Source organism: Baudoinia panamericana (assembly GCF_000338955.1).
Source record: "Baudoinia panamericana UAMH 10762 unplaced genomic scaffold BAUCOscaffold_10, whole genome shotgun sequence".
NCBI lineage: Eukaryota > Fungi > Ascomycota > Dothideomycetes > Mycosphaerellales > Teratosphaeriaceae > Baudoinia > Baudoinia panamericana.
The window spans coordinates 18,483-33,126 of NW_006911266.1; the positions used below are offsets into that span (position 1 = coordinate 18,483).

The following is a 14,644-nucleotide window of genomic DNA, read 5'->3' on the forward strand; positions in this document are numbered from 1 at the left end:
TGTTGCGACAGGATCGACAGAGCTGGTCGAGGAGGACGTCGAAGCTGAGCTCGGACTGGCAGTGCTACGTGAGGAGTATGAGCGTGTCCAAGGCCGGTTCCAATTGTAAGATGTTGTTGTCGAGGAGGACGTGGAAGATGTCGTCGCCGCAGCCGCTCCCTGTGTGACATACTCAATCACGGTCACATAGTCCACTTCGATGTCTGTAGAGGTGTCTCTGCGCGCATGAAACCTGCCATGCTGATGATAGTCCTGGGCCAAAGCCAGCTGCGTAAGCGCAGCTCCTGCGAGAACCAGCGCGTATTGCATTGTTGATTGAAATGTCCGAGTATTTGCTTCGTGGTAGAGACCGTGAGAGAGAATGAATGTGGTTAGAGGCTAGCTCTCTGCTTCCTGAAGCAGTCAAAGAGTGACAAGGAGGGTTTGAAAGGTGGACGACGAGGAGCTCAAAAATGGAATGAAGAGAGAATGAAGACGAAGCGGACCAAATGAGAAGACATGTCGAGTGCCAACCTTCGCTGTCTCTCACAAGACAAGCGTCCCGAAATACAACTTACCGGTCATGCACGCCTCCGGCGTAGTGTCGTCCAGGTTCCACAGCGCCACTTATCGAAATTGGCTGGCTCTGACACGTCAGCGAACAAATCCAGATTTCGCTCGCAGTCGTGTGGCGCCCAGGTGGAGGAGAGGATTCGGGACGGGGGTCGCTCGTCTCAACTGATATCGCGGGCCGCAGCGTTGGGCTGTTTCAAGGAGAGACTGGGGCGCTTGGCCTGTAAACGGGCGGGAAGATCTCCATACCATTGTCTTGGAGAAAACGTTGTTGCGGTGCGGCGCATTTATCAGGTCACTAGGATGCCAAGTGCGGAGAGTGAACATTGCAAGGCCATGAATGCGTCCAGCATAATAAGTTTGTATCATGGCTATGCAATAATGGGCAACCCATCCGAAGACGGAGCACAACTGAAGTCCAGCCCCTCGGCATGCTCCATGCCAAGCGCTAATTGCCGAGACGTCTCATTTCCCGTGCATGCTGCATTGATTCTTTTTAGACGAGCTTGTATATCGTATGAAAGACATGTCTTGCCTCTACAAGCGCGACTCGATGGTTGTAGTTGGGAGTGTAGACGGTATTGATCGGTCACTCGGCAACGACAAGCTGTCTCACACAGCTGTTCTTGTTTACAGTCAATCATGCACCAACCCAAACGCCCTTGGAAGCAACGTGTGATGCACGTTACCGCCCCCTCACGCTGATGCTGCTTTGCCGCTGAATGCAGTCCCACTCATAGACTCGGCCCATCTCATCGCCGGTGTATACTGCTGTCGGCATGGGCAGGATCGCGGTTATGGCAGCCACCTGGTTCGCACCGGTTTCCCGACCTGTCTCAACGTGATTGAGCCTCTTAACTAGCTGCAAATGCCATCCACCATCAGAAAGTATCGTGAGTGCCCACACGTTTGCCACGCCATGCGAATGGCCTGTCAGCAGCAGCTCCCGCTCATGCCACTCATTGCCGGCACCTTCGTAGAACGCGCAGCACAGCATCTCATCGTCTGCTGCATCACAGACTTTCTGGCTTAGCAAAAGATGCCCGTTCAGGGTGTAGACTGAGACATATGCTCCCTGGCACAGCGCAATATGCCCTGTCACGTTACTGATGACAGCCGCCTGGACCCGTACGCTTCCTGCTGTCGCAATGGCCCGGATGCAGTTGAGTCGATTCAAACCCCATAGCACAACTTGTCCGTCTGCCGACACGGATAGCAAGGTGCTGAACACGCGACTTGCGGCCATCAGCGCAAGCGGTGCTCTGTGCCCGAAAAGATACGTCCTTGGCTGAATCTCGATGAGATCGGGTGTCACTCTGACCGACCAGACGCCGATCGTGCAGTCTGCACCGCCCGTCACTAAGGTCTTACTGTCGGCGAACGCCGCGGTGGTTACTGGCCCGACATGTGTGTTCTCGTACAATCCCAACAGCCGCTTGGTATTTGAACTCAGAAATCGCAGAGAGTTGTCGGCAAAACCCAGCTGTAGAAAGCGTTCGGACTTGCCAAGCAGATCAAGTCTGTAAGGACCAGCGCAAAGTAGGCGTCCAAGTGAAGGCGAGAACGTGAGGCTTGCTACCCGTTCGTCGCTCTGGAACAAGGTCTCCGGGAGACGTATGAGCGACTCGGCAAGAGTATCAAGACGAGCGACGGAGCTTTTGCTTGTTTCTCGAGCTGTATGCGGGCGCTGGAAGACCTGATGCGGTGTCTGGCCGAAAGAATGTATGATGCCAATCGCCGCCAGGCGCTCGACTGGATCATTGATCGTATCGAGGTCTTTGGCTCCTTGGTACGAAAGATGATTGAAGACATTAGTTGCTTCCACTGCAGCTTCGCCACGCTGCTTGTAGCCGAACACGAGATCGATCCATTTGTGCAGGTTGGCACTGACATGTGGACACTCTAGTGCTTCCCTATGCTTCGCGATGAATACATGAGGGTCACCCTTCGCCCAAGGCGGCAGCTGTACGTCGTTGACTGCCGCTCCACCGCCTTGCTTCACACCGAAATCATAGCCGTTGACGTTCGTCAAGAACTCTGGCAGGCAGTAGAACTCTGGCGTGAGCTCTCGCACATCGCTCATGGTCTCACGGGAAGCCGACAGCCAGGCTTTACCGACCGAATCGAACAGCCGGTCCGCATGATCAAAGGAGCCTCCCTGTAGCAACAGATACGAGGCGACAAAAGGCTGCAGACGAATCAGGTACGAAGACACGATCATCGCTGAGCTGTAGTGCGTGCCGTAATGGAAAGGTGGAGCGTTCTGGTCAGCCATCTCCGCAAACTGCTTGTACCGATCTCGATAGTCGGCTTCACGCGCTTGCGTCTGGCACCCCATAGGCTTCGAGAGGTCACGGAAGGTCTTCGGGTTGTCCAAGTCCAGCTCATCGCTGGTGTAATCTGCCAGTACCCATGGGAAGACCGGATACTGCGTCAAATCATTGAATGTCCGACCTGCCATGGTATTAACAAGCATGAGATATTGAAAGTTCGACATCTCACCCTTCATCCACCGCTTAGTCGCAACCAAGGATGGCGTGTTGCTGAACACCGTGGCGAACCGTGTGCCCAACGATTGCGGACCCTCCTCCGGGTTCCTCAATGTGTCCAGGCGCCAGGCATCTTCACTTGCCACACTTGACACATTGTGCACATGAGGTGCTCGAGCAGTAATTGCTGCGTGAAGATCGTCGCGTACCTTTGGGCTCATGCACGTGATTAAGTAGCTCCTACCGTCTGTAAAGAAGACCTCGACCGAAACGTCGCGGAACAGGAAGCGGCGTTTCGATATGCTCAGCACCTCCGCCCACGTCCAGTGGCGGGTCTCGGAGTCACCGTTGTTGTGCTTAGCTTGTTGTGTGCCGATATCCTTGCCCGAAATCAGCTGGACGTACGGGTCACGCTCATCTTCCGGCGCCTGCGAGGCGCTGACGATCTCGCCGTCCGACCGCTGGAAGTAGTGGTCCTGGAGGTACAAGCACGTCTTGCCCACGACGAGCAAACCCTCGCATGCCTCCAAACCGATGATGCGGGAGATATTGTAGAGCTGCTGGACCATGTCGCCGCGTTGCAGGCTAGTCATGATCTTACGATTCTTGTCTTCGACTGTGCCATCGTCGTCCTCTTTCGGGTCGTCCACCATTTCAAAGGCTCCCTCTAGCAGCGGCGCGGAAGATGAGAGCTCGGGTACCTCATGCGTGCCATTAGCATTTGTGGGCGTCGGACTATCCAGAAATGGAGACAGGACGTTGTCAGATGTCAGTGGCGCCAATTGCGTGTTAATCTGCAAGGTTGGCTGTCGGGCAGAAGCCTTCCTTTTGGGCTGGGCTGCATTTGCCGCGATGTCCTTCTTGTCCCTGGTAATGCGCAGGCGCATTCGGTGCAGGGCTTCCGTCTCGTCCAGCTGCCATCTCGGTGCTGATGTATCGGGCTCCAACCCTACAGGTTGTCGCATAAGACTCGCTAGGCGCGAGAAGACGGCGCCCAACTGGTTAACCATCTCTTGGTGATCTTGTGCCGCTCTTTGCAGCTTTAGCCTTTCCTGAGCATGAGCGTTGGAGCGCCAATAACTTGTAGAAATCTCATAACGATGGACGAACTCATCCAGCTCGGCCTCTTCCGTTTGCCACAGCCGGAGCTTCTCTTGTCGCTTACTCAATCGACCTTTTGCAGTGTCCTCATTAGTCTTGTTCTCACGGTCTACGAAGTCGGTCCACTCTTTGCTGAGGGCGCCAACGAAAGCTGTGTCGAGTGCCGCCTTGTTATCATCCACCCAGCTTATCCAGTCTTCTTCATCTTCCGATGCTAGCTTCATGAATCCAGTGCATAGATGTCTATGCTCCGCGCCCATAGCATCGGCTAGCAGTGTGGCGGATTCTACTGGTTTTTGGACCAGTATCGTCCGCCACAGGCGTGCTGCTGCCACCCGAACAGCTGTCGGAGTCGCTACCAGCTTCAGGTATAACAGGAAGCAGATCAGTCGAACGAAGCGTGATTCGCGCTCCTCGGTCGAGAATAGAATGGTTTGCCAGTAATTGATTTTGTTCAGGAACACAACAGCCTCCTGCTCGTCCAAGTTTTCATCCAATTCCGAGAGTCGCCACAGTGTGACTCGAAGGAATACAACTCGAATATTGCTTACGTACTGGCTGCACAGCCGGATATTCTTGTGCTGAGCAATTCCCGGCTGTTGGAGATAGTCAAGCAGTTGACCGGTGAAATCAAGTACTGGCTGGGCGCCGTCAATGAACCAGCCTTCGAACACCGCCTCGGCAAGATGTTGGCTGTACCTTGCAAGGTTTGTGAGCACTCTGCTCTCCAGCAACAGCCACTGATTGAGCTTGAGAGTATTCCAGAGCTGTGACAAGGTGTTCACGATGATGTACGACTCGAAGTATGCTTGATGCTCTCGGAAGCCTGGAGGGACTTTGAGAAACAGTCCAATACCATGGAACTTTTCCCTGTTAACTATCAGATCGATGAAGAGACCAACGGCGACCTCGAGTAGAGACTCCACGATGTCATTGCCGACATCTATCTTGACCGGATGTGCCTGCTTCGGTGCAAGCGCCGGGTTGAAGTGGGCGTGGCGGTTGATGTTCGGGTTGACCATAATAAACGATGACAACCGCTTTGGGCCAGGCATTCGCTTCACAGATATCGGTGACGGCGTGCGTTTGTCCTCCTCCATCGTGAGGCTGCGGACCGACGGTGGTCGTTCGCTCAGAGAATTTGAGTGCGGGCGCATTCTTACTTCTTCGCCACCAAATGACAAAGTGTCCTTCTCCGCTTCAAGCTCTGTGGCGGCGGCCAGCCGGTCAGAACCAACCAGGACCGGGAAGAGAACGAAGAGTAGGTCCTGTATATAGCGGGAATCAATGGCAAATTGGCGGAAGCCAGGACTGCGAGTATATAGCTCGCTCAGGAACCGGATGACAGCGTTAAGTACTGCCGTTCCAGCCTCAGTGAATTGTGCTTCTTTGACAACGCTGCGCAAGCCTGTCTCGAGCATTGACATAAGTGCAGGAAGTGTTTCGTGATGTACTACAACGGTATCCGACCCAACAGCCAGAGCCTCCATCAGCGAAAAGGCTGTTATGGTTGACGTTTCAAACGTGCTGGGGGCTTTCTGACCAAGAAGCATGGCGAAAGCTCCGATCCAGACCTGTGGCGACCGCCAATGGGTCTTTAGCCGGAACTTCATCGTTACGAACCCTCCGTTCTTGTCAACAAATGCTGTCTTGAAATCAGCGCCCAAGGTAGCCAGAGCATGGCAAGCTATGCGTAACGTGATCTCTACGACCCTCACGTCGGTTTCCGCAAGCAGATGCAGAAGCCATCGGTTCGGCACTGCCTTTTGGAATCGCTTCATGGCGATGGAGCTGCGGTCATCGCACAGTATGTCGGCAAGCAGCTGAAGTACGTGCACCGCCAACTCCGATCGCGCGAGCCCAGCATTTGGCCCCAGCGTCTGCAGACCACCCGGTGTGTTCGTCCTCGGAGTTCTCACCTGCCGCGCCCAGGAAACAGCCCGCTGGCGGAGATTGACGATGCTAGCCATGCTCCTCCCGGCCTTCAGTGTTGAGGTTGCTCTTGCATCATGCAGACCGAATGCCACGAACATCGCCAGATCTTTGTAATATGCTCCCGCCGAGCTATTGTCAAGTAGTGCCTTCAGTGCCTGCATGAGCGGCGGTACTGCCTCCGAAGCGATCTCTTCAGCCTTGAGAGCTTCTGCCAACCTTCTGACAACGCGCATGCGGACAAGGCGCTTTGCGTTGAAGCCTTGGTGCTTGTTCTGACAGGTGAAATGCACGAATTGCTGGTAGTACAGTTTCTGCGTCTGAATGTCGCATCTCCTCCACGTGTCAAAGTCCACAAGCAGGACTCGGTAAGCCATCGGGTTCACAATCATGGAGTCTTCGGGCTTGATGCGATTGTAGCCCACGAACTCCAGAATGAGCTCCAACAACTCAATCGGCATGCTTTGTCTGTCCTCGAAGTCCAACATCTGCGCTGGCTGTCTTGCTGTGGCAGTAACAGCGAAGCCAGTTTCGAGGCCAAGCTTCTCGCGAATGATCAGCGCAAATAAACCGTACCCACTGCCTTTCTCCATCGCTTCGCTGATGCGCCAATTGTCCTGAACACACTCAAAGAAGATCTGGACGGACTGCAAGAATGCTCTCTTAGTATTTGCGTGCTCCAGCAAACTTATTACAAGCGGCAAGCTTCCGGCCAGACACCAGGTAGCATCATCTAAGCATCTCGGTAAGGCTACGACGGGATCGCCCGTGAGTACGCCGACTCCATAGGGTCGGCAAATGGCGTCGTTAAGGGTTGGGACTGCTGCATTGACTATGATCGCCTTCGTTGTCTGCGAAAACTGCTGGTACTTTGCTGAGGCTTTGCGGTCGAGTGTAGCCTCTAGTCTCTTCGTCGAGGCATTCACCTCATCAAACTCAATGACAGCTGATGGGTTGATGCTAATCAACAGGCGGCTCTCGGATATTACGTCACTTCCACGCCCCTCGACAGCCAGGAGGATATCAGACTTGTCAATTTTGTCTGGATGCAAGAGCTCGTTGTAGCGGTGAAGTTCCGCCGAAGCGCGGTATGTCAGCAACGGTCCAAGGCAGTCCTGCATGTTGCCGGCATAACGAGGACCGAGCCGATACTGGACCGCCACGTACTCATCTGTGAGTGGTGAAGCGTGTAGATACGCGCTCCCTAACGACCATTTGGTGTGTACCTCGTTTCGCCCGATGCGTGACGCGAGATCGTGCGGTGTGCCGAAGAAGGCCTGAATTGAAGGGGACCTTCGGCCACCCGAGCGCGCTGGTGAGCCTGTCGCATGCTTGTCTTCCAGTTCCGGAGGGCTATCCGGATAGCCACACTTTACTTGCTCGGCGAAGTCTCCGTCCACGAAGAGCATTGCTGGGCTCTGACGTGGATCTGCCGCTTTACGGTGAACTAAAGCGAGGTGATACCACCTGCCAGGAGTGAATCGAGTTGACTTGAAGCGGACGCTCGGCCGTGATGATCGTACCGAAGTCTGCAGGATAAGCTGGTGGCTGTCCCTCTCGAGATAGACCAAGATGAAGCACGCTTGGGTGGTGTCGAAAGCGCCGAAGAGCGTTGTGTGACACTCGGCATCATACTCATCGATACGCATCCAGGCACTGAGTGTGTAGCCGGAGGTGGGCGGGAAGGTGCGTGGCAAGCTTGGTAGCTCAATCGAAGTATACCCGTACCGGCTTAGGTCAAACTGCACGCAGGAAGGGCCCGTCGATTGTTTCAACACAGTAAGTAGAATCTCCCGTGCTCGGTCAGAGGTTCGCCCCTGCCTGAAGAGGTACGCGACATCGTCGAGCGTGCCAAGGCCGAAGTCTGCAAGATTCAACGTCAAGTCATGCGCCGCAGACCTCACCTCGTCTCCAACGTCTTGCCCTAGTGTTGCGCGTAGAACATCGGACGGTGCGGTTGTCTTCCAGAAAGATGCTTTGTTTCGCAAGCTCCCGCGGATGAGCCTGTTACAAGCAGCGATTGCCCGCGCAGTGACGATCCCGTCGTCGCGTGGGAGTGTCAGCGCCAAATAGACCACGATGTGCGCCGCTTGTGCGTGCTCAATGCTTCCAATCGTCGCGCCCTGTATCTCTGCCAGTTCGGGAAGCCGGTACGACGTGTCGTTTGTGGCGAGCTGAAGCAGCCCTTCATACAGCACGATGGCCGCCTCCGACCTTCGCGACCCAACGCCGGCGTTTATCTGAAAGCGCTCAAGTGAACGTTGTAGCGACGTCCAGCCGTCAAGGTGGACGGCGAAGTACTTCACGTTTCCGCGATGGTCCCTTAATGCTGGCGCAAGCAAGACTACCAAGGCGCGCACCAGCGGCAACAAAGAGTCTCGGTCGAGCTTCTCGGCGTCATTGCCTGAACTAGAGAGCTTGGAAAGCACATCCAGTACCCTTTCAAAGCCTCTTCCGTGGCGGAAAATGGACTGCACATTAGGGCCTTCCTCGAGCGTTACTCGCAGCTTGTCGGCAGTCTCAGCAAGACGGTTCAGATCACTTTGTGACGGTGAACCAGACAACGCAACGAGGTCTTTGAGAAGTAGCGCCGTTGTCGAATCGCTTTCAGTGGCATCAAACGCGTGAGCGCTGCTCGTTGACCTCTCTTTGTAGCCATTCTGGCTGTCTTGAGAGCTCATGCTCAAGATTGCGCATACCGGTATGTTCGCGAGCTGATTTTCTCATGATAAATCGCACACTGCTATGCGAAATCTACGTTTATCAAGCGATTGCAAGCGAACCAGCGCCCGCAAGCAGCACCAGTCAGCATTCAACTGTTGCTGGTGAATGGAGACCAGCCGTACTGTACCGCCGCAGCCTTGGCAGTCCTTGCCGCAAGCGTGGAAGATGGCAGCCCGCTGCAACGTACTTGCACTACAAAGGAGCACAGATTATACAGAACAGCATCGCCTGTTCAACTTCTCACACCGTGTCTTCGACGATATATGTTGTTCGACTGTCAGCAACTCAGGACCATCCGAACCTGACAAGCGTAGCGTTGCCGCCGAAACATGCGACGCGTGCTCACATGACTCTCGGTGGCTTCCGCACCAGCCACGCAGAGCTTTGGCCGACCAATGACGAGTGCATCGCCGTGTCACCAGACGCTGGTAAGCTGTTGCCTCGGAAGCTCTGCCCTTATCTCTGGGCGTGAGCTGTCCGACTCACCCAAGCACACGACCACTATCCTCCACCCTTCCTTCCCTTCTCTTATCATCTACTGCCTCGCTGCACCATTCATCCCCCTCGCATCGTTGAGCTGTATCGACTTTACACACTTCTTGTACGGTATAAGACAACGTTGGCCATGAAGGGTCTCTTAGGCTTGACGCTGGCTGCGCTGGCGTCAGCATCGCCGGTGTTGTTCGACCAGGCTATTCACAAAGATGCGGCTCCTATCTTTTCGGCGGAGAATGCGAAGGAGATACCCGATAACTACATCGTGGTGTTCAAGAAGCACGTCACGGAGAAGCATGCCGCCAACCATCACAGCTGGGTACAGGACGTCCATCTCAACGTTCAGAACCGAAAGGTCGAGCTCCGGAAGAGATCGCAGACGCCCATGGTTGATGACATCTTTGGTGGCTTGAAGCACACATACAACATTGCTGGCAGCCTTCTTGGTTACTCAGGTCACTTTGACGAGGATGTTATCGAGCAGATCCGGAGGCACCCAGACGTAAGCTTCTAAGCGCTCGAGTCCTCGGTATCTGTATTGACTGCAAGCTAACGGATATCGAAAGGTCGAATTCATTGAAAAGGATCAGGAAGTCCATACTCTATCAGCAGACCCAGAGGTTGAGAAGAACGCACCTTGGGGTCTCGCCCGTATCTCGCACCGCAACAGCCTGACCTTCGGCAACTTCAACAAGTACCTCTACACCTCCGAGGGTGGCGAGGGTGTTGATGTCTACGTTATTGACACCGGCACCAACGTCGACCACGTTGACTTTGAGGGCCGCGCTAGCTGGGGTAAGACTATCCCACAAGGCGACGCTGACGAGGATGGTAACGGACACGGCACCCACTGCTCCGGCACCATTGCCGGCAAGAAGTACGGTGTCGCGAAAAAGGCCCACGTCAAGGCCGTTAAGGTGCTACGATCTAACGGCTCCGGCTCGATGTCCGATGTTGTCAAGGGCGTTGAGTTCGCCGCCGAGTCTCATCTCGAGCAGGTCGAGGTTGCCAGCAAGGGCAAGCGCAAGGGCTTCAAGGGCTCCACTGCCAACATGTCGCTCGGTGGTGGCAAGTCTCCCATCCTTGACCAAGCTGTGAACGCCGCTGTCGATGCGGGCATTCACTTCGCTGTGGCCGCTGGCAACGACAACGCCGACTCCTGCAACTACTCGCCTGCCGCTGCTGAGAAGGCCGTCACTGTCGGTGCCTCGACTCTTGCAGATGAACGTGCATACTTCTCCAACTACGGCAAGTGCAACGACATCTTCGCCCCTGGGTTGAACATCCAGTCTACATGGATTGGCAGCAAGTTCGCCGTCAAGTCCATTTCCGGCACTTCGATGGCCTCGCCGCACATTGCCGGTCTGCTCGCGTACATGCTTTCCCTCCAGCCCAGCAAGGACTCTGGCTACGCTGTCGCGGAGATCACACCCAAGCAGCTCAAGGCTAACTTGATCGCCATCGGTACTGAGGGAGCGCTCACGGATGTCCCGTCAAACACCAAGAACATTCTCGCCTGGAACGGTGGCGGGGAGAGCAACTACAGTTCCATCATCAAGCAGGGCGGCTATGCGGCAACGCGTGAACAGGAGAAGGTGATCAACATCGACTTTGGCAAGCTTCGTGAGGATGTCGTTGAGGAGGCCGACGAGGTCACGCACAAGATGAAGGAGGTCAGCCAGAGGATTGAGGATATGGTTGCCGATGAACTCAAGGACTTCTTCCGTGGTCTTGACCACTAGGTGTTTACCTTGTCACCTCTGGACGACCCGTACCGGGATGGCAGTGGCGAGCTTTGCCAGTCACGGAAGAGTTGCCACCGAACAGCTACCAGGGCCTGCATCTGGAGCGGTGTGTTTGCGTGCAGGCGGTTCACATTAACAGTAGCGACGCTTTTGCATGTGGCATGGTTGGAACTGGCAGGATCGTATATTGTGTCATAGATGGGGTCTCTTGTGACCTTATGAAGGATTCAAGTCACCGCGATTGCGCGAATGTAGCTTCATTCGCAGTGGACTGGATACTGCATACAGATGGTTGACGGACACACACAGGCATCTTCAGAACATCGAGTACAAGTGTCCTTCGTTTCACACTCGTATACTCATCGTTAGATATGACTTCGATTCGCACGTTCCTGACATGTGATCATCTCCACAACTTCCCTTGCTGTGAACCCCACCATGAGAATATCATGATTGTCTTCCTGCGCGCCAACACAGCTGTCCATTTGGCCAGACGGACTTCACACACACCAACATACAACCGCTGTATGAACATTGGACCTCTTGCCTCATGCTTGAACATCGATAGCATCGACTGATATGAACCTCGTCCTCTTCTGGCTGCTCACCCCAGCAGCAGCCATCTTCCTAACCGTCCAAACCCTCCTCATCCTCGGCCAAGTGCTCCGCCGCCACGACCTCGAATTCTTCGGCCGCACCATCGCCTTCTTCATCGCCTTACTCATATGCGCAACCTATGGCACCATCGCTTCCGCATGCCTCAATGTTGCCGGTTACGGCGGGCTGGGCCAGTGGGCCACTGCGCAGAGCTTCAAGTGGACTATGCTGCTGTTCACGAATGTTGCATTTGAGATCGATGATCCCAGAAATTACTTGAACAAGACACGACCGGCTGTGTTTGTGGGCAATCATCAGACGGAGCTGGATATTCTGTTTCTGGCGCATATCTGGCCCAAGTACTGCTCGGTGACGGCGAAGAAGAGTTTGAAGTACATACCTTTCTTGGGCTGGTTCAGTATGTATCCACCACACTGGTGCAGCTATACGCGGCTGAGTGTTGGAAGACTGATTGGTGGCAGTGTCTCTGAGTAGGACCGTCTTCATCGAGCGCACCTCGCGCGAACAAGCTGTGGCCGCCTTCGCCAAAGCCGCACAGCAGATGCACGAACACAAGCAGAGCGTCTACATCTTTCCCGAAGGCACGCGCTCATACTATGACCATCCGGACATGCTTCCATTTAAAAAGGGAGCCTTCCACCTAGCCGTGCAGGCGCAGGTCCCCATCGTGCCTGTGGTGTCGGCGAACTATAGCGCCGTGCTGAACTTCAAGAAGCGCATCTTCCGACAAGGAAGAATATCTGTGAAGGTGCTGGAGCCGGTGCCGACGAAGGGAAAGACGAAAGAAGATGTGGATGCGCTGCTGGAGGAGGTGAGGGAGAAGATGCTGGCGGAGTTGAAGAAGCTTACGAGTCATGCAAGGGAAGAGGGTGTAGCGCTGAAGGAGCATGAGGCGAGCCATGCAAAGGCGAATGGGACGGCAAAGGCGAGTGGGGTGGATATGGTACATAATGCTGCAGCATGACCATATACACTACCTTTCAGCTACGTCCGACCCGATTTCCAAGCTAATCAGATGGGGACGCCACAATATGGGTTCCCATAGCTTGCTCGAGTGACAGATCGATGTGAGCGCCGTTACATCATTCCCGAGCCTCTGCTAACATTTCCTCCTGGGTGTAGAGAGTTGAGAGCTGCTGTGGTGCTCAGACTCTATCTGAGAAGCAACCGCACAGTCATAGTCACGTCCTCGAGGGACCGCTGAAGGCGCAGGAAACGGGAACAACACGAGGACAACAACGACTCTCCGCCAGGCCATACTATGTCGGATGACGTCAAGCGTCACGAGCTCTAACTGGATGATCAAGCATGCACGAAGCTCGTCCACTTTTGTTTTGAATTGGCATTACAACCGCGTGCATCGACTTCCACTACAGCCTCCCTCTCCTCAGCGGAACTATCGACCATGTCAGGCGAGCGTAAGGTCATTCTTATCACCGGCGCCACGGGCGGAATTGGCCGCGCAACCGCCCTCACCTTCGCAAAGACCGGCCATTACCACCTGGCACTGCACTACAAATCCGCCTCGGCAGAAACACGTGACGCGCTAGCGTCTGAAGTGAATGCGCTCTCCCCGATTCCGGATCCAGATACCGGCGCCACACCCTCCACCATCAAGGTAGATTTCTTCCAAGCGGACCTAGGCGACTACGACTCCGTCCGCAAACTACACAAAGATGTCGTCGCCGGCTTCCAGAAAATCGATGTCCTATTCGCGAACGCCGGGTCAACGCTCGGACACCAGGGCGTGAAGAACCTTGTCGATGTGCCAATCGACATCTTCGAGCGGACATGGCGCGTCAACACCGGCTCGGCTATTCTACTAACGCAGCTTTGCTTACCAGCGATGGAGGCACAAGGTTGGGGACGGATTATCTTCGATTCGAGTGTCGCGGCTCTCACTGGTGGGTCTATTGGTCCACATTATGCGAGCAGCAAAAGCGCTATGCACGGCTTCGTGCATTGGTTGGCGGGGAATGTGGCGAAGAAGGGCATCACGGTCAACGCGGTTGCGCCGGCGGTGATTACGGGGACGGCGATGATGGGGACACCGACGGGGGAGAGGGAGAGGGAGATGGCTGCTAGTAAGTACCTTCCGTCATTCGCTACATCTCTTCGTGGATCAAAATGCTTCAGTTGCTTGAATCGCTCAGTAGCTAAGCTGATCCTCTGTGCTAGGGATACCTGTCGGTCGGCTTGGACGACCGGAAGAGATTGCTGAGACGGTGTTGTGGATGGCCAATACAGCCTATGTCACTAACAAAGTGATCACTGTCGATGGAGGCATGTATCCGTACTGAAACATGCTGCGGCTTTGCTGCGTATCTTGCGCCTAGCGCACGTCTCGCTTGTGATGTCTTACCTGGCCTCATTGCTCTTCCGGATGGCCCCACCTTCCAGCGCCGTGCTGGAATCTCATCACAGGCTTCCGGTATGTTTTGCCCACCAGTCCTCGTGTGGCACCGCGTGACACCGAAGTGGGCAAGAAAACGGCTTGTTGATGCGATCCGACGCTATCCTGAAGACAGTAGAGCAGCTAGGACATTTGAAGGCCGGCTCCTTGCCCGTCTTGGCCAAGTCGATGCCGCGTGCTAGGTGTGGTTGAGGTCCGTGGAGAGTCCCAAACTGCAAGAGGCTGTGTCGTGGGACGCGTGGAAGCGCTGTATATCTCCGTAGATCTCAGTGGCATGCTCGGTGATGAGGTCAAGGTCTCCACGTCGGCATACTTGTCATTACCGTAGGCGCTGTAAGACTGTCAGTGAAGGACGATGATGCCACGTTGACTGAGATGAACTCACGAAGCAATCGCGCGCAGAAGGTTCTGTCCTGCTTCCTCAGCCATCTTCCAGTGCTTGCAGCAGACAGAGGATGTTCTATGCTGGTCCACGCTGACTTCGACTCACAGAAGGGCGATGTTTATAGCAAGAAGTGCGAAGTGCTTGCTTTAATGTAAGTTTTAGGCAACCACGCTACAGCACGCTAGCAGCA

The 14,644-nt window shown here is 54.8% G+C and overlaps 4 protein-coding genes across 4 annotated transcripts; 3 read left to right on the forward strand and 1 right to left on the reverse strand.

Moving 5' to 3' along the window:
- Positions 1 to 762: 762 nt before the first annotated feature.
- BAUCODRAFT_36170 (uncharacterized protein) lies at positions 763 to 9,074 on the reverse strand. Its single transcript, XM_007680382.1, has one exon. The coding sequence runs from the start codon at positions 8,753 to 8,755 to the stop codon at positions 1,238 to 1,240; it is 7,518 nt and encodes a 2,505-aa protein (XP_007678572.1). The 5' UTR covers positions 8,756 to 9,074; the 3' UTR covers positions 763 to 1,237.
- A 193-nt stretch (positions 9,075 to 9,267) lies between these two features.
- On the forward strand, positions 9,268 to 11,449 carry BAUCODRAFT_36171 (uncharacterized protein). Its single transcript, XM_007680383.1, has 2 exons — positions 9,268 to 9,795; positions 9,860 to 11,449. Exons 1-2 carry the CDS (start codon positions 9,424 to 9,426, stop codon positions 11,033 to 11,035), a joined length of 1,548 nt encoding a protein of 515 aa, XP_007678573.1. The 5' UTR covers positions 9,268 to 9,423; the 3' UTR covers positions 11,036 to 11,449.
- Positions 11,450 to 11,617: 168 nt separating this feature from the next.
- On the forward strand, positions 11,618 to 12,620 carry BAUCODRAFT_149983 (uncharacterized protein; the record flags this gene model as incomplete). The annotated part of the gene is made up of 2 exons (XM_007680646.1): positions 11,618 to 12,053; positions 12,118 to 12,620. 2 exons carry the CDS (start codon positions 11,618 to 11,620, stop codon positions 12,618 to 12,620), a joined length of 939 nt encoding a protein of 312 aa, XP_007678836.1.
- Positions 12,621 to 12,678: 58 nt separating this feature from the next.
- Positions 12,679 to 14,054, forward strand: BAUCODRAFT_36174 (uncharacterized protein). Its single transcript, XM_007680384.1, has one exon. It carries the CDS (start codon positions 13,062 to 13,064, stop codon positions 13,875 to 13,877), a length of 816 nt encoding a protein of 271 aa, XP_007678574.1. The 5' UTR covers positions 12,679 to 13,061; the 3' UTR covers positions 13,878 to 14,054.
- The last annotated feature ends 590 nt before the right edge of the window (positions 14,055 to 14,644 follow it).

What these genes read in the sequence shown, in the direction of transcription:
- BAUCODRAFT_36170 (XM_007680382.1), bottom strand. Translation starts at nt 8,755, where the DNA reads ATGAGCTCTCAAGACAGCCAGAATGGCTACAAAGAGAGGTCAACGAGC.
- BAUCODRAFT_36174 (XM_007680384.1), top strand. Translation starts at nt 13,062, where the DNA reads ATGTCAGGCGAGCGTAAGGTCATTCTTATCACCGGCGCCACGGGCGGA.
- BAUCODRAFT_36171 (XM_007680383.1), top strand. Translation starts at nt 9,424, where the DNA reads ATGAAGGGTCTCTTAGGCTTGACGCTGGCTGCGCTGGCGTCAGCATCG. An exon ending in AGATCCGGAGGCACCCAGAC is followed by an intron (nt 9,796 to 9,859) that starts GTAAGCTTCTAA and finishes GGATATCGAAAG; the next exon opens with GTCGAATTCATTGAAAAGGA.